Below are 25,756 nucleotides of genomic sequence, written 5' to 3'. Positions count from 1 at the left end.
GAATATAAAACGGTCATTAAAATCATAACCTTTCCACTCCAAAACCACCAGTGGATATATGAAATATATCCATTAATTACCTCAGCTGATTTTCTCCTTTATAAAATACAATATATTTTAAATAAAGTAAACACAGCAAACTAAATTGATACAATCTGCTTTCTTGAAATAGCGGTAATGCCAGACAAAAAGAAAGCATTTTAGGTAACTTATGTACTGTTACGGTGTCCGTTTTGAAATTTTTAAGAGTGTAATTTGAGGGACTTTATATTGTAGCTTCTTCCACACTTAACGTTACAACCATAATACTATTCTCTTCAAAGGGGGTTAAAAAAGATAAACCTGGATAGCTGGTGCTGCTGAAAGTGCTTCAGTAAAGCAGATCATGCACATGTCATCGGCATCTTGTTTAAGACTTGTGGCGTTCTTATCGCAGCCATGCAAGCACGGCAAGCAGTGCTCTTCGTTCTTAACGCCTCCGCATGGATGGCCGCAGGGGTGGGTCTTGCTGCAGGCAATTTTGGCATACTCCTATGAAAAGTGAATCATAGAATCATAGAATGGTTAGGGCTGGAAGGGACCTTCAAAGGTCATCTAGTCCAACCCCCCTGCAAGGAACAGGGATATCTCCAACTAGATCAGGTTGCTCAGGGCCTCGTCCAACCTGGCCTTGAACATCTCCAGGGATGGAGCATCCACCACCTCTCTGGGCAACCTCTCATGGTAAAAATTTTTTTCCTAATATCCAATCTGAATCTACCTCCCTCTATTTTAAAACCATTACCCCTTGTCCTATCACAACTGGCCCTCCTGAATAGCCTCTCCCCATCTTTCCTGTAGGCCCCCTTGAGGTACTGGAAGACCGCTATAAGGTCACCCCGGAGCCTCCTCTTCTCCAGGCTGAACAGCCCCAACTCTTTCAGCCTGTCCTCATAGGAGAGGTGCTCCAGCCCTCTTATCATCTTCGTGGCCCTCCTCTGGACCCTCTCCAACTGGTCCATGTCCTTCTTATGTTGGGGGCTCCAGAACTGGACGCAGTACTCCAGGTGAGGTCTCACGAGGGCAGAGTAGAGGGGGAGAATCACCTCCCTCGACCTGCTGGCCACACTCCTCTTGATGCAGCCCAGGACGCGGTTGGCCTTCTGGGCCGCAAGAGCACATTGCCGGCTCATATTGAGCTTCTCGTCCACCAGTACTCCCAAGTCCTTCTCCTCAGGGCTGCTCTCACTTTTTTTTCCCCCCCTCCACGGAACGGTTTGATACAGTGTCGCTTTTCGAAGGCTGGCTGGTTCGTGCAATAAACTAAGATGAAAGAATCCCGATTCATGTTGTCTACTGCTACAGCAGGTGCTTGGGAAAAACTGCACGAGTGTGCTTGAGGTAAAACTGGTACCTGCGTTGCTTACGTTACTCCTGAGTAGCAATGGCATAACGAAGCCGTAACTTTTAAATTTTAATATTCAATTTTAATATAGAGCCAAATATTCTTTAATCCTCCATGTGTCCTTTGTACGTTAAGTGCCTCCTGCATAAACATTGCTTGCTCTGTATTAACAGCCTTTAAGATATCTGCAGATTTAGGTCCTTCAGGAAAGGTACGAAGTAACTCACTCTTAAGAACACGTGATGAGCTGATCATTAACCAGCATGAAGCACTTCTACGTGGAAATGGTATTTTAACCACCTCTAACTCCTGTCCCTAGTAAGCAGAAAACTTGTAAAAGTTGCCCAGAAGCTAACAATGAATTGAACGGAATTAATATAGCAATAATATAATATATTCAGTAGGCTGAGAGATTATGGGAGAAAAGACCATAAATTTGCCACACAAACAGAAATAGACAGGGCGGGATAAGAAACTGCTTAGGATTTGTCCCTCTGCCAATTATAGTTGTACTATAGGGCACAAAAACACTCAGGACACGGATACAGTTGACAAATCTGGCCAAGTCTTAAATGTTCTGTGCTCACATAGTGAACAGACTGCTAGGCAAACTACTTTTATCAAGCTTTCCAGTACACTAGACTTCATGTTGACAGTGTATGTTTTACCTTGTACTTGGAATGCCATTATCAAAACTTGAGATACTTCTGAAGATAATCATGAAACTACTCAGTATTTTGGTTGACTCTTGGTGTTTGTAGCCTGCAATTAAGCTAAACATTTACAAACTTGGAAGTATTTGAATTACAGTGTAATATTCAATATTCAAACCTTTTCGTGAGATGTCCAATTTAAAACAGACCACAAGGATGAACATGGTTTACTTAAAATAAGGAATCAATTTGACCCTGCAGTCCTTTCTATTTATGTAATTCATGATAATGGACATTTCATTACTACACACCTGGCAATCTGTATCAGAACAAACGCTTCCCACTGCTGATAATTCTGTTCCACTCCTACAGCCACAGAAACGACATGCTTCAGAACTACTGGTGGTCGGTTTGCCTAGGTCCGCAAAAGTAAACAAACCAAAAATTGTTGTAATAAAACATAAGAGATTGATACTCTAACATCACACTTCTAAAAATAATCAAGGAAAATAACCAGAAAAACAGCAATTCTTACACAATCTACTTTAATTAAAAAATTAAAAATATTGCCCTAAAGCAGGTGAAACCCCCTAGGTTGGTGTTGGGTTTTTTTTGTTGTTTTTTGACAAATGCTCATGTAAAAGGTAAAAGTAATCAGGATAAAGAACTATTAATAAACAGCTGTGTTTTACCTGTCTGTTCTCTGAACTCCACCATAGCCTTCATAGTTTTAGAATCTGCTAATGCCATCAGCCAGAAAAGTTTGGTCCTACCACAACCCTCATGCAGATCAACTTTGATAGCTTCCTCCTCTTCTTTGAATACCTGTCAAGTTAACCAAACAGATAATAATAAGCATCTCTACATTATTTTTGCCACTGTCTCTTTGGATTTTCATCAGTTTTTTATAGATTCTTCAGAGTTTATCTACTGCAAGCTATTTTTTTTAACACATTTCATAATTTGTACATATTGAAGATTTTGTGGTTTTAAAAATAAAAACATAGAAGATTAACACTTGAGCTATCATGTCTGGGATGCAATAGTGCAGCAATGCTAAGAAGAGACCTGCAAAACATTTTTTCTTATTTTAAAAATATGGAGCTTGGACTTCATAACTACTATTCCCCCCATCCAGTAGGCCACGGTCAATTAAAAGCACAAGATAACATTGGAAATATCTTCACACAATTACACTAGTAGTTTATCAAAGCAACATTGGTAATTATGGTCTTAAGAATATGTACTACATAATAACAATTATATAAATGTGTAATACTAGTATTTTTGACTTTCAGATAAATAGACATTGGATACTTTTGACTCCAATGAGGAAAATAGAAAATTTTTGCAAAATAAAAAAAAATGCATGGGATCCTTAGTGGACTTTATACAGTCTCTTCTTTTTCTCCTTTCCTAAATTTTGAAGGCAGTTCTGTTTTCATCCATTTCACCTGCAATGCAATAAAAGTTAGAATTTTCCTGGGTATGGATGTATACACTCAATTTAAACTTTTTAATTCTTATTAGAATTGGGGAAAAAACCCTAATTGCTTCACAAAGGATACGCATAAGCAGGTTGTAGTAACTTTCCTTTCTTGGAGGGAGAGAAAATACATTAAAGAGGTATGCAGGACAAAAGTTGGACAAAAAGCAGAAAGCTAACAGAAAACAGGAGACAGGGAACACGACAGAATTTAAAATTTAAATTGAGGGGATTAGCATGACAGATGTAAAGGTGAAGATGCTGAATAAAGAGTAAAAGTTTAAACATGCTTTCAGAAGAAGTAGGAAAATCTGATAGGTAGCTATTTTGGACAGATTAAAGGAGAGATGTGAGGACTTCTATGAGATAAGAACTTACTTTTTATCAACTGTAATCTGAACAGGCTACATAGGAGAAATCAGAGAAATAAATGAGACTAGACTGGGCTGTGACAGAAGAGTAGACACACAAAATTATCATTTTAAGATGACAAAACAGGAAAATTTCAAAGGAGACTGCAAAGATTCTGGCTAAGAAATAGAAGAGAGCAGATCCACGTGGAACGTGCAGGCTGAGTCTTTTCTGCAAATGCTGAGGCATCAAGGAGATCTGCAGAGTGACACTCAGTGCCAGTGATCCAAAGTTCACATCATGTGTGCTGTAGCCCAGCTGATCCCTGGCACTGAATGACCATTAGCAGTGTGTCTCTGCATCTCTTTCTGTTGTTTTCAGTTTCCCTTGAAAGGAATCCAGTTCATGCACCCTAAGGCCACTTTATAACACAAATCAAAGCACGGTAAGGAGACAAGGAGATCTGCTTCAAAAGCTCATTCCTGATCCTAACTAAAAAGTGAATTAGATGCACTCTAGGAGAGGGAGAAGAATGATTTCCTTTGAATTAACCTTATTAATGAAGTATATTATGTTAGCCTTTGTACAAACGTAGGTAGTCAGGGGGAAAATAAAGGACCACAAAAAACCACAAAAGAGAGTGTCAAGAAGAGGAAGTGTTCAGTAGTTTCAGAAGTAAAGGCATCTTCAACATTAATTTCAATAAGAAAAAGAAACATTCCAAGGAGAATGTACTTTCAGGTATAGAGATGAAGATGATAAGAGAAAAACGCAAAAGAACACTAATCAGCAGAGTAAAAAGCAATTTGTAAAAACTCATCTAGGTAAGTCAAAGAAGAAAGATGTTTCAATCCTAAAAACAAACCCAAAAGAAATCAGGAAGTTTTCAAGCTTATGGATATGACAACATATTTCTCTGTGAAAAGACAGTGAGAGCTGGAGGAATACTGAAAAGTAGAAGACCAACATAAGGGAACCAGTAGGAATATTTGCTGTCAAGTGGTCTTCCTGGATATTAAAAAACATATACAGATTAAAAACGGAGGGGTTGACAAGCACTGACTTATATGACAGAAGTAGTAAAGGACGTACAATTTCGCAGGAGTAAAGAACCAATGTACACTTAAAGAAAGTCTATACAGTTCCTAGATTTTCCTAAAAAATGTTCCTAAACAATGTTAGAACAAAAGAGAAGAATGCTGATGTAGCAGAAGAGTTAGAATTACAGACTGCTGCATGATTTTCCAATCTTCTTCAAAAGATAAAGGACAAGAGAATTTAACTAAAAACAACTAAAACCAATTAAATGGAAGCTTATCTATGCCATCTCAAACATAAAAGAAAATACCTTTTCAGATTTGGTTTCTGCTGCTGCCTTTTGCTTACATATTAATTGGGAAATGCACACAACGCATGCAGTGCGTACAACATGATGTCATGTATACTCTACCTGTCTCTGGTGAGTTTTTGTTCGTCGATGGAGGTGAAGGAATCGGTCACAATCCGTACACAAATTCCCACAGACATTACATAAAATGATTGCGGCAGTTTCACCATCATCATGGTTATCACACATTGGCTGAAAAAAATTAAGAAAAAGCATGAAATAATTCTCTCTGTTAAATCCCTCATATCCTTTCAGTTTTTATTCTCTATCATTTATTCTAGTCATCCCCTCCAAATTAATAAGGGGGTATAAAGAGCTTGTTTAGACTATTATTGTATCTTTAGAATAATCAGTATCTAAACAATTACTCACGGGCACAAAAAGCCCCAGTTTACTATATCAGTTCTTCTGATATTCATCTTATATTTTGCGTGATGTAGCGAACAGAATTAACTTAGAAAAGAATCCTTTCAACAGCAGTCCTGGTAGTGGAGGGACGCAGTACACCTCAACATTTGAATATTCTGGTATATAACAGGATTGGGGAACTTCAGGCTGGGTTCAGCAGCTTGTATCCCTGCTAAATTATGTCTTGGCTGTATCTCTGACATTTCCAAAGCTCTATAGAAGTTCCTTGACTTACTTAATCACCTCATAAAACCTTTGTTTCTGCTTCTTTCTCAGCAGAGTTTTAGTCCTCACTGCTGCAGCAGCTCTGTGTCTTCTGTGTTCTCTTTCTACCTACACTAAAGCCTCCTATGCTTTGGAGGCTTCTTTGCTCTAAGCATCCTCAGTTGCTAGCAGGAAGGCACAATATTTCTTGCCTCCTGCAGGGACCCACCTAACCAAGTTATAAAGAGACCAGTTCCATTATTTTTCTCTTTCCAGATTCGTGTTTAAAAAATCATAAGCTTTTTGTGATGATGAAAAATATAGACAGAAACTCAATTAATCCATCATATTTCATACTTAATTTGTAAATCATCTGGGTAAACAGTAGCTTTACTAAATCCAGTTAGAAAGAGTTTCTGTCTCTTTGGGGTAAACACTCTCTACTAAGATGGGGAAGAGAAAGCTAAATTACAGAGAATAAGTTATTGAGGAACACAAAAGAATTGACTTTCTTATGTGACAGAAATCCAGACAGAAAGAAAAAAGCTCTGACAGAGGGTGTCATGTTAACTGAGTCAATCTTCTCTCAAAAATCCATCCTGCAGGAAGGCCTTGCTCCATCCTGAATACCAGTAGAATCGCTACCTTATTGTTTAAGTTGGAATTTTTGTTTGCTGAATAGTGCTTGCCTAGAACACAAATACTTCAAATATGTATGTACAATCTCCACTGGGGACAATAGGGAGGAATAAGGTTAGGCCAAGTCTACCTTTCCATATCATTCTTCTAAATTCATTGACTACCAAATAAATCAAAATAAACACAAAAAGATACACTTTTTAGTCTCACCATCTGTTTCTGTTGTCCGTCCTTTCCCATCCATCTTCCTGAGGACAGTCTATCAACATGATCCTGATCAAGTACACAGAGGGATGCTAAGGCCAGCCATAGCTATTGAAAGGCAAAGTAGAATTAAATGGTTTAGAAATATATATAAAAATAATCCCAAATACTAAAAATATAAACTCTGGCAGACAAGAACGTCACTGTTACCTGCAAACTGTATCATCATTAGCTGAATTCTGCCCAAACAATGCAAGTTTTTTTTATTTTTCAAAAGAAGTCAAGCACACAGTAAAACTTAATGAACTTTTGGGAACTACTTTGTTTATTTCCAGTATGTCACTTTATGGTCATAAATACAGTAGTTAGCACACAAGAGAGAAACAGTGAAGAAAGATCAATCAGAGTATGTTGTAGAAAAATGTGACAAATACAGACTTGCATATCACTCCCAATCATTGCAGGCTTTGGAGGAGAAGAAGAAAGTCAAGGACAAAGACTGATGAAAAAAACCCAAAACAACAAAACTTTAGCTCAGTGAGATTGGTTTCCCTATGTTCTCTCGTCACTGTACAGGGCATTTGAGATCACCTAGAAAAGGGTTCTGAGCTAGCTATTCGTCAAAGAAAACTTTTCTCTCTTCTCCTCTATTGACTACAGTGAAATCCTGAAGAGATAAGCTACAGGAGGATAATTTGTCGGTAGGTCTTCAGCCTAAACTGAAATGCACTTGACAACTGCTGCAATAGTTTTAGTTCAAAAATTTGTTTTGAACAAAATGGCTTTAATTGAAAAACTCTATTGGATTCCTCTCAGAAATGCACACCTCCATGACAGAACTAAGTTCATTCCCAAGGCGAGCTGGGCTGATGTTCAGGGCTCCTCTGAGACGCAATTAAACTAACGCAGTGACAGCAGGAGCTGGTGGTACTCTGAGACCATGTCTTCAAATAGCAGAGAATATAAGAGTAAAGGGATGAAAAGGACAACTGGCACAGCCTTTTTAGATGGAAAGCAACATGTGTGTCAAATGCTTGTAACCATTGCAAACCTCTTCTTTTACGTATAATTATTATACTTGAGAACCCAAAATCTGTATTCTCTAAGATAGTAGAAATGTAATAATTTACAAGTGTGCTTTTCAAGGTATTTTGAGCAACCTGTTAATGTTAAGTTAGCCCCATTTTGTAGAAGAGAGTCAAGGAATAAGTAAAGACAAAGAAAAAAAGCACATCTCAGGTAAATAATAAAGGAATCAGCAAAAGATTTTTCATTTTGAGTCTAAAATGTGGGTGAAGCTTAGTTTAATTGTCCTAGAGAATGTTTGGTACTGAGTATTTTCATAATAACCTTGAGATGTGGCAGCTGATGACCTATCAGTCAAACCACTTACAATAATCATGTAGAGAGCTGGAAAAAAGACAGCTAATACATATTGTGCAATTTTCCACAAAGATGATCTCATAAATTTAGTAAAAGGCAAGTGTCACAAACTTAAAGCAGAATTACCTCAAGGATAAAACCTAAATGTATAAGCATAACACTTATTCTTCATTATTTGGGAGGCACCCAAGATGCATATTTAATCACATTTCAGTTTTTACTGGTCTATTTCTGCCACAAAGAAGAAAACTCAATCTGCTGTGACAGAAAGAGTAAGACTTTTACTGGGACAAACAGTGATTGCCTTAGTTAGGATACTTGTCCTTTATGCACACAGCTAGATTTGGAAAATATAAACTGTATACTGTATGCATTGTTTCCTGCAACAACCTGTATAAGGAAGTTTTTTCTAAAACATAGGAAGGCTTTTGGATGGGCTCCTACTGCACTTGTACAATGAACTAATGTTAAGTTTAGTAAAGTTCTTACTCTGGTTGTTGCAATGCACCTCACTGGTGATCTGTATTCTTCTTCCATTTTGGTCAGAGCTATGATAGTTTCAGCAATAGCATTCTTTGTCACACGGGACCAAGCTTCTGACAGATGACCCTGTTAAAGAGGAAACTCAATTTATTACAGCTTTTATTAAGAACAACTAAAATTGTAATAAAAACTGCTACAAGCAACATCAGTTTAGGATCTCAAGTTAGAGTAGAAAAAAGAGGAAGTAAGGGATGACTGACAAATCAGGTGCTTTCCAGTCAGACAGATCTGGTAAAAATTAGCCCTCAAATACTCAGGTAGTATCTGAGCAACTATTGGAATAACTAACTTGGAATAGGTAGAGAGGATACAATTTGAAGAATGAAAGGGCATATTCCTAAATCTTCTCCTCCAGAGAAAGAAAGATGCAGAGCTGGAGCAAATAAATGATTGTGAATGACACACAGATTACAGTGAGTTCCCAGAGAAATCAGCTTCACTCGCCTAGCTCCGCCTTCCTGAATACTCTCCACAGTTTCTGTATTTGAAAGAAATAAAGAGGAGTACACAGGAGACATCAGAACTATAGCATAGTTCCCACATAGGGATACAAAGGCAAACATAGGGATAGGCAAGCATAGGGCCACAAAGATGATTAAGGGAGTGGAGCATCTCCCTCATGAGGAAAGGCTGAGGGAGCTGGGTCTCTTTAGCTTGGAGAAGAGGAGACTGAGGGGGAGCCTCATGAATGTTTATAAATATGTAAAGGGTGACTGTCATGAGGATGGAGCCAGGCTCTTCTCACTGGCATCCAATAACAGGACAAGGGGCAATGGATATAAGCCGGAACATAGGAGGTTCCGCTTAAACATGAGGAAGAACTTCTTCCCAGTAAGGGTAACAGAACACTGGAACAGGCTGCCCAGAGAGGTTGTGGTTGTGGAACGCCTGGACGCGTTCTTGTGTGATCTAATCTAGGTGGTCCTGCTCCGGCAGGGGGATTGGACTAGATGATCCTTTGAGGTCCCTTCCAATCCCTAACATTCTGTGATTCTGTGATATAGCATACTTTCCAAACCAACTGACTCATACACTGAAGTTCACCATTCAGAGACTACTGAATCCTTAAATTCTTAATGTAATCTCTAAATTTCTAAACCTCATGCTAAAGAAAACAGAAATAGCGGAGACTCATTGGACTCTAAAAAGGAAGCTACAGTGATGAACTGAGATGTAGGTACCTACACACTGCACATGTTGACAAAGTTAAGTGAAAGGAATCATCGGGCAACCTGGTGTAGTGGAGGGTTTCCCTGCCCATGGCAGGAGGGTTGGAACTAGATGATCTTTGAGGTCTCTTCCAACCCAAACCATTCAATGATTCTATGATGTTTGTAACTCTTATAAAGTGGCTAGTAAGACTGATGTCACCCTACTGATAATTAGCAGCTCTAAAAAGCCTCAAAGAAAGGTTTTTGAACTAGGACTCCTCTATTCCTCCGCTTTCTTTTGGGTAACAGGGCTGAACCTCCAAACAAGTTTTGAGCGTGCCTAAGCTACAGAGGTCCCTTACAAAGCCTAATTAAGCAGTGTTACTACTCCCACCCTTGAATGGCCTGTCAAGTCTCCCTCATCTAGAATGAAAAGAAATAAAGTTCAGGTCTCTTTTTCACACAAGAAGAGAGAAGAGTCCTTACTGTTTGGCTACTGAGTACTTTAGAGTAAACTCTGTCCCAAATATTCCTCTAGGAGCTGCTACACTTTAAACAAGCAATTCAGAATCTACTGAAATCACATCTAAGAGGACTACACTTTATCTAACTCACTTGATTGCTTTCTTTTTTGTAATAAGTAGTTACTTATTCATTCCAAATCGAGTGATGAAGGATGAGACGCTTTAATTCTAGCTCCTAACTAAAGATGAATTGTGAGATTCTGAAATCTTGTGGTCAGAATCAGCAGTAGCAATTGCAGTGAATTCCCATCCAGCTTCAGCAACTTTGAGAAAGGATGTCCTTAGTCTAAGAACAGTGAATGTTTATAAAATCGGACTCTTAAGCTGAACATACTGAGACAGCTTTCAAAGGGTAATCACAGAGGAAAATCTAGGTCATTTAGAGCATCTCACTGAAATAGGCACAGAATTAAGGAAAACAAAACCAACCTCCCAAGTAAAGTCCTTTCCATTAAACATATACAAAACCTATTTTTTTTTGCCAATATTGTTTCTGGGAGAAAGCTGAATCACTTTTCATGATTTTTTTCTGCCAAAAAAACTTGCCTGAAGCAGATACAACTATGGAAAATTTCAGATGGTTAAAGTAATAAACAACTATAAACGTAGACGTCAGCAAGACTGAAAGAAGTCAATCTTAACATGCAATCTTAATCAGAAACTCCAAACATAAAATATACATACAGTTCCATGAAAACAACACTATTATCTTACTCCACAGACACTTTTTGCTTTTCAATTGGAGTTTTGAGTTCTCAAGACTTAATCTAGTCTTCTAATAATGTAGAAAATGACACATAATTATTGTTTACTTCTTACATTTCTGGTGAGAGTGACTTATTTAAAAGCTTATTTCAACACTGGATTTCTGTTTAGCAGTTCCTACCGCTCCTAGGCCTAGACTCTACCCAGAATACCGTACGTTTTTCTTCTTGAGACCAACTCACATTTAACAGCTCAACCCAGTATTAACTGCAATAGAAAGTAATGAAAAAATATACTCTTCATTATCAGAAATATTTGAATATTTAAAGGATAGAAACTTACTGCTGCCATGTCTTTAATGAGTTTAATAATGATCTCTGAGATCTGTGTAGGTGTTGAACCCTTCATCCACCAATGGCTTTCACCTCGCCGAATGTAGCTGGAAAGGATGTCATAATACATGAAATTAATCCAAGTAATTAGTTACTATTTGTCAAAATCCACCACAAAGAAATAGTGCACATATTCAGCATATGGTAGCTGGTGGGTTTTTTGGAGTTTTTTGTTTTGTCTTTTTTTTTTTTTTTTTAATCAAACTCACTAATAACATGACTTATACTGTCCAAGTGTTATCCAATTCTTTCTGTTTATAAAATAAAGATTATAAAAGACAACATAATTGACTTCAAAGAAAGTAATTATTTTGTGCCTTTAGCTTGAGAATATATACGTATTTTTAAACAAACCTGGAATTGAAGATCATTGGAAGCGTGACTGTAGTAACTCCTTTGCCTGCAGTAGTGCCAGCTGTCCCTGTTATAGTAGTTCCTTTGGCTTTTAGCTGTACAGTGAGAGCTTTGGCAATGCATCCTAAAAACATGTCTAAGATACCTAGTTTATTCCAATCTCCTTTTTCTGTTGAGTGAATGATATCACTTATATCTGCTGGTGGAAGAGACTTCACTCCTATAATACTTGCCAGGCGACTAGGGGTTACCTCGGGCAATACACGTCTTAGTAACGATGTTACCTGTAGAAAAAATCAGAACACCACAATTCTTACCCAAACAGCTGGAGTTTTCAAGCAAAATCAAAAAAGCCTCTCCTCTTCTTCACAAGTTATTTCAGTAGGAAGTACTGAATTAAGTTTCTGTACTTAAATTACACCTGTAAGAAATTAGGTAAGGTTTCTACCTTGCTTTGAAGTATTTATTAATACATCAGTGAGACAAGGCCTAAGAGTCCAGAACCAATCTCACTCAAACAATACTTGGTCTTCATATAATAATACAAATATGCTTGGTACTGGACTTCGGATACCAGTGATACAGACGTTCACACAACTCTGATTTGCTTTCACATTACAGACGTGTTACCTACTTTGCATATAATCTTTAGATATGCAACTTCAGATATAATATTTAGATGTCAGAAACTTTGTGATAGAACTGTTACAGATACTTTAGACTTCTGAAAGCAAAGTACTTGTCTTAAGGTACTGAGAATCACAATACTCTTTTCCCCCTCCTTTAGTTTTTCTTGTGATACTCTAACTGGCATTTTTTCAAAAGGAAATCTGTGCCAATTGCTCTGCATCTGACAGGAGTTGTCTTGAAATAATATGCTTCAACCTTACCAGCTGGTGGAAATGGGGTTGAAATGGAAATATCATGCAAAACTTGGTCCAAATCAGGACGTATGAAAGCTTAAGGAGTTAAAATTTCGTATACCATTTCTCAAGCCTTCAATGTTCTCATGAAAAATTGTTCACAATTTGAGAATAAACCAGTATTTTGCACAGCTACAATATATCAGAATTACTGAGCAGGGCGTTATCTGCCTCCAGGCAAGTTGAGATGTGACATTGTAAGAGTTCAGAAAATTAAGAAAAGTAGTGAGTAAGACGCAAAAAAACTTCTGAAACAGGAACTAAAAATCCATCTAGAGAAGGCATATCAGCTAGCAACAAGAAGCTAGTGTATTAACTGTACTAAAGCAAGAATTTTATCTGTCTACATATTTATATTATATTATATGCATATAAATACATAGACAACATTCAAGTTCAGAAAGAAACAGATATTAAAGCTCTATCTGAGAATATCACGAGTAGAAAGGAGCTGTCTAGTTCCACACTACTACACTTGTAGCCTGAGTGTAAGACAAAGATCCTAAGGACTCATCCCAGATCAGTAACAGACACTGCTAATTAAAAACCTCTCATCTTACTGATACAGGCTATATGTGCATTTTATACGTATAATATGGGATACTCTGGGAAAACAACACTGCATTTCGGATTTGACAGACATTTCAACCATGCTGTACTTATTCAAAGTCTAATCTCAACCTGTGAAGCCTCTGCTTCCTCTGTTATGATATTTTAGCAAGACAGTCATTAGTTGTCCCATAATTCTAGCTGTCACTGTGCCTCGAGGTCAAACACGATATTAAGAGGGCAAGAATTAACTATGGCCTCCTCAAATCATGCAAATGTTTACCAACATTTGCAGCATATGCTGCACATATAAACGGGGGGTAACTGTGGAGCTCTCTCAGATTCTTTCCCCACAATGAAGTAGTATGAGATCTTACTAGAAAACAAGCAGTCACCTCACTAGTTTCCTTCTACACCTGAAAACGTAACTGTTTTTTAATACAGTATTATTTGCAATAAACAAACAAACCAACCAGTTTTTAAACTTCACACATTGGAGAAATGGGAAATTAACAGCTCTGACATTTAAAAGGAGCATCTCTGGTTCTTGCAAATATACGTAGTAATTCTGGACGATGCTGTCCTTTATAAATAGATAAATGCAATATGTGAACTTTAAGCAGTGTCTTTTTTGGAATGTAATACATAACACTGGTCTAAATTTAAGTACTGCCAGTCACAAGGCAGTGCCAACTTTGGAATCTGAACCTTCATCTTAAAAAAGAGAATTCTTAGTCATTGTGATAGAAAGGAAACACCTGACAAATCGAACATACGTAACAGGACATGGATGACTGTGTTGAAAACATGATCAGTTGGGCTACTGTGGAGTCTGATTCACTGAAGAATCCCTGGCAACATGACTCCAAAATGAAGGCCAGGTGCTTACATAAGACACCCATTAGGACACAGAAAATGACTAATTGCTCTTGTGCATCCTACTTTATTTTGGCAACATCCCCTGCCAAGCAAACTGTACATCCCTTTGATTATGGTTCGAGAAAGCAATTTATCCTGCCCTATTCAAAATCTTCCAGCGGAAGGACAAGAAAGGTGAAGAATGGTATTATTCAAAGGCATTTCAGAATAGCATGCTGATGTAGGTACTTGATGTCATAAGTGTTAATTAAGTAATTTTGAGTTCCTACACCTCAGTTTTACCTCTTGGAGACAAAGTATTACAAAGTTACTCAAAAGGGAGTTTGTCTTAATTTTGTAACTGTAGCCTTCAACACGGTTTGTGCTTCCTACAAGTAGTTTTAAAGATTCAAATTGTCATAGTGCTGGAGTATATATGTATTTATATATCAAACACATAAAATTTTGGAATTTTAACCCCATTTAAGAATTGGGGGAAAAAAAATAATCAAAAACCTGACACTTAAATACCAAAAAGAGATTCTGCAATTTGTTTTTAAATGTTCATTAATTTCTATTTGCCCTCTTCTCACGATTGCAATAAAAAATGAGTTGCTTTATTTACAGTTATTCCCTATGTGGAATATAGGGATGATCTTAGTATGATTGGGAAAACATTTCTGAAGCAAAGCCACAAAATTACATTTCACAAAAAAGTAAGTTCAAATATGTATTATACTATCACACACACAACTATAGGATTCTAATGGCTTTTTTCTAGGAATGTCATGATAGACGAGGAACAGTTGGCACTGACCTGTCTCTGCACCCTGGGAGAAGCAGTGTGTAGTAACGAGAAGAGATCCTGGAGCAGAGTCAGCTGCTGAGCCAGATACTGCCGGCCTACATTGGAACCACTCAGTGCCAGAACCATTGACAGCAGCTCGAAGCAATAAGCGTCAGAAGAAGCATCCTCATCGTTGGGCTGCGAGTTGGCGTTCTCTTTGCTGGAGATGGCATGCTCCCACTCTTCACGCACACGGGTTGCTTCCATTCGTATGGCCTGGACTATATGAGCACATACCTGTCCAAACACAATCCAAATACATAGCAACTCTTAAAAACTTTTAGAAAGTGAAAGAGGTTGTGTTTTATGCACCTTCGCAACAATACTAAAATGGAAAGCCTGTGAAGTTTAGCCTGTGCTTAAATTACCTTTCAACATAAATTCAAATGAAGAATAAAATTTAGATTCAAATTTAAAGTATAGATTAAATTCTTTAAAATTAAGAATTAGATTTAGTACTGAATTTGCTCATATTGATTTTTGAAAATTGAAAAAGTGTAATAAAGATAACATAAAAGAGGCCTTGGTATATTTCAAAAAAATAGGTATTCAAAAGAAAAAACATGCTCTATTGCTTTATGTTAAGAAAAACAAAGATAATTAAGAAACCACAAATGCAAACTTCATTGACTGCAAGAAAGAATAATTTAATAATCTATGTACTGATTACCTTTTGAGGATTAAATTTTATCAAACTTAAATACTTTTTGATGATAGAAATGGTGAGAACATACGTGTAAAACTATGAATCTAAACTCTGTTACTGAACTTCTAGAAATTTCAGAGGGTCTACTGTTATGCTATTATTATCAGCAAGCATGAATACCATTTACAACTCAATTCTAAAGCTTTTCCTTTTAAATTGAGTCTAATAGGATCGAGTTTTTATCCTTTTAAACTTTTTTTTTCAGGGTCAATTTCAGCAGATTTTCCCTATAAAATGCACACACACACTATTTAAAATGTAACCCAAAATTTGATTACAAAGAACAACAGAAGATCTGAAAGTGTAAAGTGAAAGGTATTATGTTCACTGAAAATGAGCATATTTATTACAATACACAAACATTTAATCCTCAAAGCGTTTCAGAATCAACAAACCTGCTTCTGCAAATTCGTCAGTTTGCTCCGGCTGAATATGATCCCTACCATGTGCTCCTTCAGGTCTGCATCTGATGTTGCCTTCATAAAAAACATATTTAATGTTAGACCAAGAGCTTCAAGAACATTTCCTAATTACTGCAGCAATTAACATGGAAGATCAACAAGCTTTGTTCTAAAAGTTTGTAGCTTTTTGTTACAGAAAATAAGATATATAAGCAAGGTCAATTTAACTATGGTCAATACATTTCTCTGAGATGCATTTACTTACCTTCTCTTTATAAGAGGAAATTTGAGCATTAAATAAAATAATCAATAAGCAAAACAAGTGAAGTATAATTATCCGAGATTCAGCTGCTTCACGTAGCTTAATACAATCACTGATTAGGTTTTTGTAAAACAGTGCACAGAATATACTTTTCAGTTTATATATTTCACAATAAAAGAAACAGGGAACACACAATTAAGTTACCACACAGAAGGTGTGAGAAAAATACACTTTTACAAAATGAGTAATTCAAGTCATGGAACTTATTGCCACAAAGTACTGGGTAGAAAAAAAAAACATGCATCATCTGAAAAACAAAATTACTTTAATTGAGGACAGTCTAGTTTTGGCTATTAAACATGACGGTCCAAATCCAGTGACCTTTTCAGGAACACTTCTTAAACTAATCCTCGCTGGAAGACAGGACAGTATACTAGGTAAAAGGATACTAGTGCGGTTTCTTACAATTTTTTCTCTAAACATCAGCAGAGCCCCTCTCAAGGCACAAGATAATAGGCAAGAAGGACTTTCAAGGTTGACCATTACCACAGGTGCTAACTACTTCTGCAATTGTTGAACATAATTTCCACCACCATTGCTATGATGTTTCCATTAAACACCTATGCTCCAACTATAATTTGCTAATTAAAAAACCAATGATAATTTAGAAAAATAAGCAATTGTGACATTTTTCTTCTGTTTTGATCTGAAAATTATGTAGCATAAGACATAGGACAAATACTAGAAATCATCCTCGATTATTTTTTCAGCAAAGTATTATTGACGGAATACAAATAAATACATTGTGTACTTTTTCTTCTCCTTCTGGGGAAGATAACAGTGCTTTTTCTTCTTGTTCTGGGGTTGGCTCAGCATCTCCAGAGATGAGTTTTCCGAATACCTAGAAGACAGACAGAGACAATTAGCTTATCTCAAAGACAAACTTGTGTAGATGTGACATTTTACATTAAAACATAAAACACTGAAAGTCTACAATTTATAGTAACTTTCCCTGTACAACACATCATTAAAAACCCACCTGGGATGTAATAAGTCGGAATACTCGCAGTGTCTCAGATTCACAGTTTCTTTGTTGAGCAACACTTGCAGAAATCTGGCCTGCTATTTTAATGCTTTCACCGTCTTTCCATCCAAGAATTTTCACTTGTCGAACTCTTAGTGTGTTCTCTGGACCCTTCAATTCAATTTTGATGATGTGATTATCACCCCCAGGAAGTTCACTTGTTACCCAGCCAATATGTCTTGAATCCAAGTCTACCTGTTAAACAGGAATATAAAGATGGGAACCGACATTACATCAAACAAAAAGTCACCTAACTCCAAAACAAACCCATCATTTATCACTGGAACCAATACAATATTTTCTATGAAATTTTCATCCTGAGCAGTAAGACTAAGTTTAATTATAGAAGACATTCAAACGCATGAATTCAGATAATAAAAAAAACCTCAAAAAAGAGACATATAGCCATTTATTTTTTGTCTTTAAAGTCTATTAGAAGTAGGAGCCAATCTATTCCTTTTATCCTCTAAGCAACACTTCACATATTCAAAAAACCACTTTGAACTAATATTTGCTCGCTACTTTTAATTAAAAAAAAGGCACCATAATTTAACTAAAAATATAACACACAATTATCAGAAGTTAAGTTATTTCATCCCTATTCACATAAACCCCTGCCAAAGCAATGGTAAGTCTGTGGAAGTCAATGTCTGATATCCTTATCAAGAGATGCAGGACTTAATAATTGTAAAAAATACAGATGAACTGTATTGAATTAAGTTTATTTTAAAATAAATATTAAAAAAAAACCCCAAAACATAAACAATGTTATATGCTTTAAACCAGAAGCCAAAACCCAATGGGGTGCAGTGCCTCACATCATTGCACAGAGCAACCTGAGTGGGTCTAAGTTACGCTTGGCCCAAGCCAAGTGAGCCCTTTCTTACAGACATAGGCTCATTTATAGTCAAGCTAATATTTCTTCTTTCCCATTTCTACATTAATTCTCAGTGTCTGCATTGAACTGTGCTGCAGCAGACAAGATCGACTTTTTTATTTTTTTAAATACCATAAGACGATATGCATGAGTTAGGGTATAGTATGTGGGCGCTTTCGAAGATGAAAAACCTGTTAGAGAAGTGTCAGAGGACCGTTCAGCAAGGAGGAAGCAAAGCCGAATCAAGTCCTGCCTGGCTTCTGGGAGGGAACCATCCCTGGAAAGCTAACAAGCTGTATTAATGATTACGAGTCCAGCGCCTGAGTGCTGCTGTGGCCTTCTTTTATCCAGCGGGACAGCCAGGCATACCAAGTCAGTCTTCTCAAAAAAAAGACTTCTCCAACAGGGCGGTGTGTGGATCCATCTATATTTTGTAACTACATATATAGACTCACAGAGAAACCACACACAAGCTTTATATCTGTCTATGTATGTACACGCACTCACACGTCACTGTTTAGTATGCATCCACTGTACCAAAGTTTTGTTTCTTCAGATTTTTAACATCTTTTGGAGCTGTATCTTTGCCTTAAATGCTCTCTGAGGATAAGAGGTAAAGCAAACCGTCTCTCTGTAATAATAATACAATGCTGCTTCTTGAAGAATTTTACCACTTACTGTCAATAAACCGCATAATAAAGTTCTGAGCCCAATGTGGTAACTGCCTGCTTGAAATCTTAAACATCTTTGATGGGTCACATCAGTGTCAAAACATGAAACATTGTGTAAAAAATGGGCATCTACCATTTGGCTTAGCAACAGAAGTACAAAGACTGAATATGATTCTGGAACTTGAGTCTCTGGAGAGAAGTCTTCAGCTACCTGAAGCTGAGAACTAAAATGGCAGGGTAAAATGTCAGCTATAGAAATGTATTAGACTGTGTAATTAGACAAACTTGTATTGAAGGTAAATGATCTATTTTCTCCTTTCTCATGGCATTCTACTTCTGCTCACTCTTCATCGAAAGAAGAAAAATTTTCTCTAATGAAAAATGATTCCATGAAGCAGACAAAAGGCAATGACAGTGCAACACTAAGATGACAGGCGTCAGGATATCTAACAATATGTAATATTACTTAATGCAATTATTTCAGGTATATTTACATATAAGAATCATAGAATCATAGAATCGTTAGGGCTGGAAGGGACCTTCAAAGGTCATCTAGTCCAACCCCCCTGCAAGGAACAGGGATATCTCCAACTAGATAAGGTTGCTCAGGGCCTCATCCAACCGGGCCTTGAACGTCTCCAGGGATGGAGCATCCACCACCTCTCTGGGCAACCTGTTCCAGTGTTCTACAACTCTCATGGTAAAAAATTTTTTCCTAATATCCAACCTGAATCTACCTCCCTCTATTTTAAAACCATTACCCCTTGTCCTATCACAACTGGCCCTCCTGAACAGCCTCTCCCCATCTTTCTTGTAGGCCCCCTTGAGGTACTGGAAGACCGCTATAAGGTCACCCCGGAGCCTCCTCTTCTCCAGGCTGAACAGCCCCAACTCTTTCAGCCTGTCCTCATAGGAAAGGTGCTCCAGCCCTCTTATCATCTTCGTGGCCCTCCTCTGGACCCTCTCCAACTGGTCCATGTCCTTCTTATGTTGGGGACTCCAGAACTGGACGCAATACTCCAAGTGAGGTCTCACGAGGGCAGAGTAGAGGGGGAGAATCACCTCCCTTGACCTGCTGGCCACGCTCCTCTTGATGCAGCCCAGGACGCGGTTGGCCTTCTGGGCCGCAAGAGCACATTGCCGGCTCATATTGAGCTTCTCGTCCACCAGTACTCCCAAGTCCTTCTCCTCAGGGCTGCTCACGATCCATTCTCCGCCCAGTCTGTATTTGTGCCTGGGATTGCCATGACCCAGATGTAGGACCTTGCACTTGGCCTGGTTAAACTTCATGAGGTTGGTACGGGCCCACCTCTCCAGCCTGTCGAGGTCCCTCTGGATGGCATCCCTCCCTTCCAGCGTGTCAACGGCACCACACAGCTTGGTGTCATCGGCGAACTTGCTGAGGGTGCACTCCATGCCACTGTCCACGTCACCGACAAAGATGTTGAAGAGGGCCGGGCCCAACACGGACCCCTGAGGGACGCCACTCGTGACCGGTCTCCACATGGACATCGAGCCGTTGACCACTACTCTCTGAGTACGGCCATTGAGCCAATTCCTTATCCACCGAGTGGTCCATCCATCAAACCCATGCCTCTCTAGTTTAGAGAGAAGAATGTCGTGCGGGACAGTGTCAAAAGCTTTGCACAAGTCCAGGTAGATGACATCCGTTGGTCGACCCTTGTCCACCGATGTTGTCACCCCATCATAAAAGGCCACCAAGTTGGTCAGGCACGATCTGCCTTTGGTGAAGCCATGTTGGCTGTCATCCACCACCTCCTTGTTCTCCATGTGCCTTAGCATGGTTCCCAGGAGAATCTGCTCCATGACCTTGCCAGGCACAGAGGTGAGGCTGACCGGCCTGTAGTTGCCCGGGTCCTCCTTGTTCCCCTTTTTAAAAATGGGGGTTATGTTCCCTCTCTTCCAGTCATCGGGGACCTCGCCAGACCGCCACGACTTCTCAAATACAATGGCCAGTGGCTTGGCAACTTCATCCGCCAGTTCCTTCAGGACCCGCGGATGGATCTCATCAGGTCCCATGGACTTGTGCACCTTCAAGTTCCTCAGATGTTCCCAAACCTGCTCTTCAAGTACAGTGGGCGGTGGTTCATCCTCACAGTCCCTGCTAGTTCTAAGAACACTAAAGGAAATCAATAAGAACACTAAAGGAAATCAATTGGACCTTATAAAACACAACATAACAGTCTTTTTGGAAACTTTCTACATGATCACTTATCCTTTTAGCTGTGGTAAATAATAAAAAAAACCTAAGCAATATTTTTATATTACCCTGTTCTGTTTCAGTAAAAGACCAATTGATCAATATTCAGTATATATGACTGAATTCTGTCATTAACAATACAGTATTTTCCAAGATGTTCCAAGATGGAGCCAAAAAACATCAACTGTTAAAATGTTTACCTGCTTTATTCTGCAGAGATCTTCTACTGCCTTGCCAGTTAGGAAGGTCATTGAAGTCACTTTGTTCTGCAACAGATAATCAAAATAAGAACAAAAAACTTCAACTGAGGACCATTCTGACTTGTCTGCATTAAGAGAGTACACACATGAATCAGAGACAAGCTGTTTTGTTGCGGAAAAAAAATTAAAAGGTGATCAAAACCAAGGACAAAGAATTCCAAAGCACAGTGTACTCTCAAAAAAAAAAAAAAAGTGTAATTTGCTCCTCATATTAAAAGCTGTAGTTGAAATTAAGATATATTTGTAACATTACTATATTAATGTTTATTGATCTGTATAGTAAGTCTAGAAAATAGTTTGGACTTTATGAAAATTCTTTATTTGAATGCTTCAACAGAAATTGTGAGCAGACAAAGTAACTTAAGAAGTAATTAAATGTTTGAAAATGCATCTGAAATTGAATATGCCACTGAGAATATTGTATATATCCACTGAGAATATGCGGATATTGTAGTGGGAATCTGCTACAGGCCACCCTATCAGGACAGTGAGACTGATGAGCTATTCTTTAAACAACTGGGGGAAGTCTCGCGCTCACTAGCCCTTGTCCTTATGGGTGACTTTAACCTACCTGATGTCTGTTGGAAATATAACATGGCAGTCAGGAAACAGTCTAGGCGGTTCCTGCAGAGTGTGGAGGACAACTTCCTATCACAACTGGTCAGTGAACCGACTAGAGAAGGTGCTCCCCTAGACCTGCTGTTTATGAACAGAGAAGGTCTTGTGGCAGATGTGAAGGTTGGAGGACACCTGGGGCATAGTGACCACGAGATAATAGAATTCTCAATTCTAGGGGAAGTTAGGAGGGAGAACACTAAAATGGCCAAGCTGGACTTTGGGAGAGCTGACTTTGGGCTGTTTAGAAGTCTGGTTAACAAAGTCCAATGGGAGACAGCTCTCAAGGGTAAGGGGGCGCATGAGGGATGGTTACTATTCAAAAAGGAAATTCTGAAGGCACAGGTGCAAGCTGTCCCTGTGTGCCGGAAGTCGAGCTGCCGGGGTAGAAAACCAGCTTGGATGACAAAGGAGATTTGGGAACATCTCAAAAGAAAAAGGGATGTCTACAAGTCTTGGAAGAATGGGCAGGCATCCAGGAATCAATACAGGGAGGAAGTTAGGGCATGTAGGGAGATAATCAGGGGGGCAAAAGCCCAATTGGAACTTAGACTAGCCTGCTCCTTAAGGGACAACAAAAAGTCTTTCTATAAATATATTAATAACAAAAGGAGGGCTAAAGATCACCTCCAGCCCCTACTGGACTCAGGGGATACGTTAGTCACTAGGGATGAGGACAAGGCTGAGGTCCTTAATGCCTTCTTTGCCTCAGTCTTTAATAATAAGGTCAGTAGTTCCCAGGTGAGCTGGCCTTCCGTGTCTGAGTGCAGGGAGGGAGAGCAAATTGAAGCTCCTGTGATCCAAGAGGAACGGGTCAAGGATCTGCTCCTTTGGCTGGATGCCCACAAGTCTATGGGGCCTGATGGTATCCACCCGAGAGTCCTGAGAGAGCTGGCGGATGTCATTGCCAAACCCCTGTCCATTATCTTTGGACAGTCTTGGCTCACTGGGGAAGTTCCGCTGGACTGGAGGCTGGCGGATGTTACCCCCATTTACCAAAAAGGGCGGAAGGAGGATCTGGGGAACTACAGGCCTGTCAGTTTGACCTCAGTGACGGGCAAAGTCATGGAACAGGTTATCTTGAGTGCTATTAATGAGCACATACAGGGTAACCGGGTGATCAGGCCCAGTCAACATGGGTTTATGAAAGGCAGGTCTTGCCAATCAAACCTGATCACCTTCTATGACGGGGTGACCCGCCTGGTTGACAAGGGAAGGGCTGTGGATGTAGTTTTCCTTGACCTCAGTAAAGCCTTTGATACAGTTTCTCATAGTGTTCTGGTTGAGAAACTGGTAACTGCTGGCCTGGATAGGCACACCCTCCTTTGGGTTAAAAACTGGCTGGATGGCCGGGCCCAAAGACTGGTGGTAAATGGGGCTAAATTCGGCTGGAGGCTGGTCACCAGTGGGGTTCCCCAGGGCTCAGTGCTGGGTCCAGTTCTGTATAACATCTTTATCAATGACCTGCATGAGGGGATTGAATGTACCCTCAGTAAATTTGCAGACGACACCAAGCTGGGAGGCTGTGTCGATCTGCTGGAGGGTAGGGAGGCCCTTCAGAGGGATTTGAACAGACGGGATCGTTGGGCTGAGGCCAATGGCATGAGCTTTAATAAGGCCAAGTGCAGAGTCCTTCACTTGGGGTATAAAAACCCCAAGCATCGCTATAGGCTCGGGGAAGAGTGGCTGGAGAGCTGCCTGGCGGAGAAGGACCTGGGGGTCTTGGTTGACTACCGGCTTGATATGAGCCAGCAGTGTGCCCAGGTGGCCAAAAAGGCCAATGGGATACTGGCGTGTATCAAGAATAGTGTGACCAGCAGGAATAGGGAAGTGATCCTGCCCCTGTACTCGGCACTGGTGAGGACGCACCTGGAATATTGTGTCCAGTTTTGGGCCCCTCGCTTTAAGAGAGATATTGAGCTCCTGGAGCGAGTCCAAAGAAGGGCGACTAAACTGGTCAAGGGGCTGGAAAATAAAACTTATGAGGAGCGGCTGAGGGAGTTGGGGCTGTTTAGCCTGGAGAAGAGAAGGCTGAGGGGAGACCTGATTACAGCCTACAAATACTTGAGAAAAGATGGTGGGAAGGTAGGGGAAGGGCTCTTTACATTAGTGTTGGGTGATAGAACAAGAGGAAATGGGTACAAGCTTAGTCAGGGGAGATTCAGGTTGGATGTTAGGAAGTATTTCTTCTCTGAAAGGGTTGTCAGCCACTGGAATAGGCTGCCCAGGGAGGTGGTTGAGTCCCCATCCCTGGATGTGTTTAAGAATAGGGTGGATGATCTACTTGGCGATATGGTTTAATGGGGATTAGGGATGGTTGGACTCGATGATCTCTAAGGTCTTTTCCAACCTAGAAATCTATGAAATGAAATCTATGAGAATTAAGTTTCCCAGCCTTAGGTTCATGCAAACTGGAAATTTAGTTGGATTGGTCTGATCATATCAGGTACTGCTTTCGAAACCACAGTAATTAGAAACTACACTTTGAAATATGAGCTTCTGAATTAGAATTACAAACTGAACTGGATAAAAAAAACAGTGGTCCTTGATTGATAAATATATACAACTTTGACTATGCACCTTCAATGAGAGACATTTAATCATTTTCCTCTTACCCCAAGATCTCTGGAATTGTCTACATGAACACACACATAACGTGCATTGATTCCTTTTACACAGTTAATTGTGATGTTTTTAGTTTTGTTCTTATCTTCGTCTCCTGACTCCCAGAACGTTTCTGTAGACCCATCTGTTAAACTACCGATCATGGCAGGCCGGCTTGATGTTTTAATGTCAACAATGCTGGTTAGGTCTTTTAGACAAACCACTATACACAGTTCCTGTGAAAACAAATGAAAATATTCAAAATATCTGAAAGTAAGCCCAAATACAGGCATTATTGACAATTTTTAAAATCATACAGACATTTCTGTTCTGAGGAATATGTTCTGTGAATTAAAGAAGAAATTTGTCATTTACTGGTTCAAATTATTCAGCCCTTTAAACCAAAGCAAATATTAATCGTTAACAGCTGAATATGTTAGTAAATGTCTAAATGTATTAATAAATGGAAGAAAACACTTCAAAGACATTTATCAGGAGTATTAATTTGTGCTCCTCAGAATAACAGAAGAAAAAGACGATGTTAGCAAGTAAGAACTGGAAGTACACAGCATTAAAGAAATTAACTAACTCAATGAATCAAAGGAATTAACTGCAATAAAAAATGTTTTAATTCAAATAGAAGGATCATAGGAAGCACATGCTGTCCACAATTGATCTCTGCTTCTGAGAGAGAGGTGTAATACTTGCCTGATTCATGACTTCAAAACCAGACTGAATGCTGATACTAAAACTCTCTTCACTATCTCCGTCATCAGATTTAGACAAAATATTGTTGATATGGTGAAAAACATTGCTCTGGTGCAGGAACTGGTGATCAGATTGTTTGAATTTGAGACTCCAGCACCTGAAAATACATTTAGTGGACTTTGAAATTGTGAATATTGTTTAAAAGACATAACCTACTAGTGAAACTAATAATTATATTTTTGCTTCTCAAAATATTTTCTATGAACCTTTAACTTCAATTTTTTTCAGGATCTCGAGTATTTCTTTGCATCATTTCGAGGAAGGCAAGAGTAAACTTTCCTTCGAATTTTAACAGTGAATAGAATCATTATTATTCAATTTGTATCCTTGAGACAGATACAC

General features: G+C 39.0%; 1 protein-coding gene across 1 annotated transcript in view; it reads right to left on the bottom strand.

The window, feature by feature from the left end:
- The window catches only part of MYCBP2 (MYC binding protein 2), a 213,475-nt gene that overhangs the window by 6,235 nt on the left and 181,484 nt on the right, over positions 1 to 25,756 (bottom strand). The window contains exons 67-81 of the mRNA XM_086620176.1: positions 25,355 to 25,511; positions 24,658 to 24,882; positions 21,368 to 21,433; positions 17,354 to 17,593; positions 17,117 to 17,215; positions 16,047 to 16,127; positions 14,916 to 15,182; positions 11,769 to 12,052; positions 11,365 to 11,461; positions 8,589 to 8,708; positions 6,723 to 6,824; positions 5,325 to 5,453; positions 2,730 to 2,862; positions 2,349 to 2,452; positions 343 to 531 (exon numbers count right to left, since the gene is read on the bottom strand). Coding sequence (XP_086476302.1) covers positions 343 to 531; positions 2,349 to 2,452; positions 2,730 to 2,862; positions 5,325 to 5,453; positions 6,723 to 6,824; positions 8,589 to 8,708; positions 11,365 to 11,461; positions 11,769 to 12,052; positions 14,916 to 15,182; positions 16,047 to 16,127; positions 17,117 to 17,215; positions 17,354 to 17,593; positions 21,368 to 21,433; positions 24,658 to 24,882; positions 25,355 to 25,511 — 2,293 coding nt within the window. The remainder of the gene's footprint in view (positions 1 to 342; positions 532 to 2,348; positions 2,453 to 2,729; positions 2,863 to 5,324; positions 5,454 to 6,722; positions 6,825 to 8,588; positions 8,709 to 11,364; positions 11,462 to 11,768; positions 12,053 to 14,915; positions 15,183 to 16,046; positions 16,128 to 17,116; positions 17,216 to 17,353; positions 17,594 to 21,367; positions 21,434 to 24,657; positions 24,883 to 25,354; positions 25,512 to 25,756) is intronic.

This window comes from Tauraco erythrolophus, chromosome 1 (genome assembly GCF_009769465.1).
Source record: "Tauraco erythrolophus isolate bTauEry1 chromosome 1, bTauEry1.pri, whole genome shotgun sequence".
Lineage (NCBI taxonomy): Eukaryota > Metazoa > Chordata > Aves > Musophagiformes > Musophagidae > Tauraco > Tauraco erythrolophus.
Note: the sequence above shows the minus strand (reverse complement) of the source record. Positions and strands in the feature narration are given on the sequence as shown.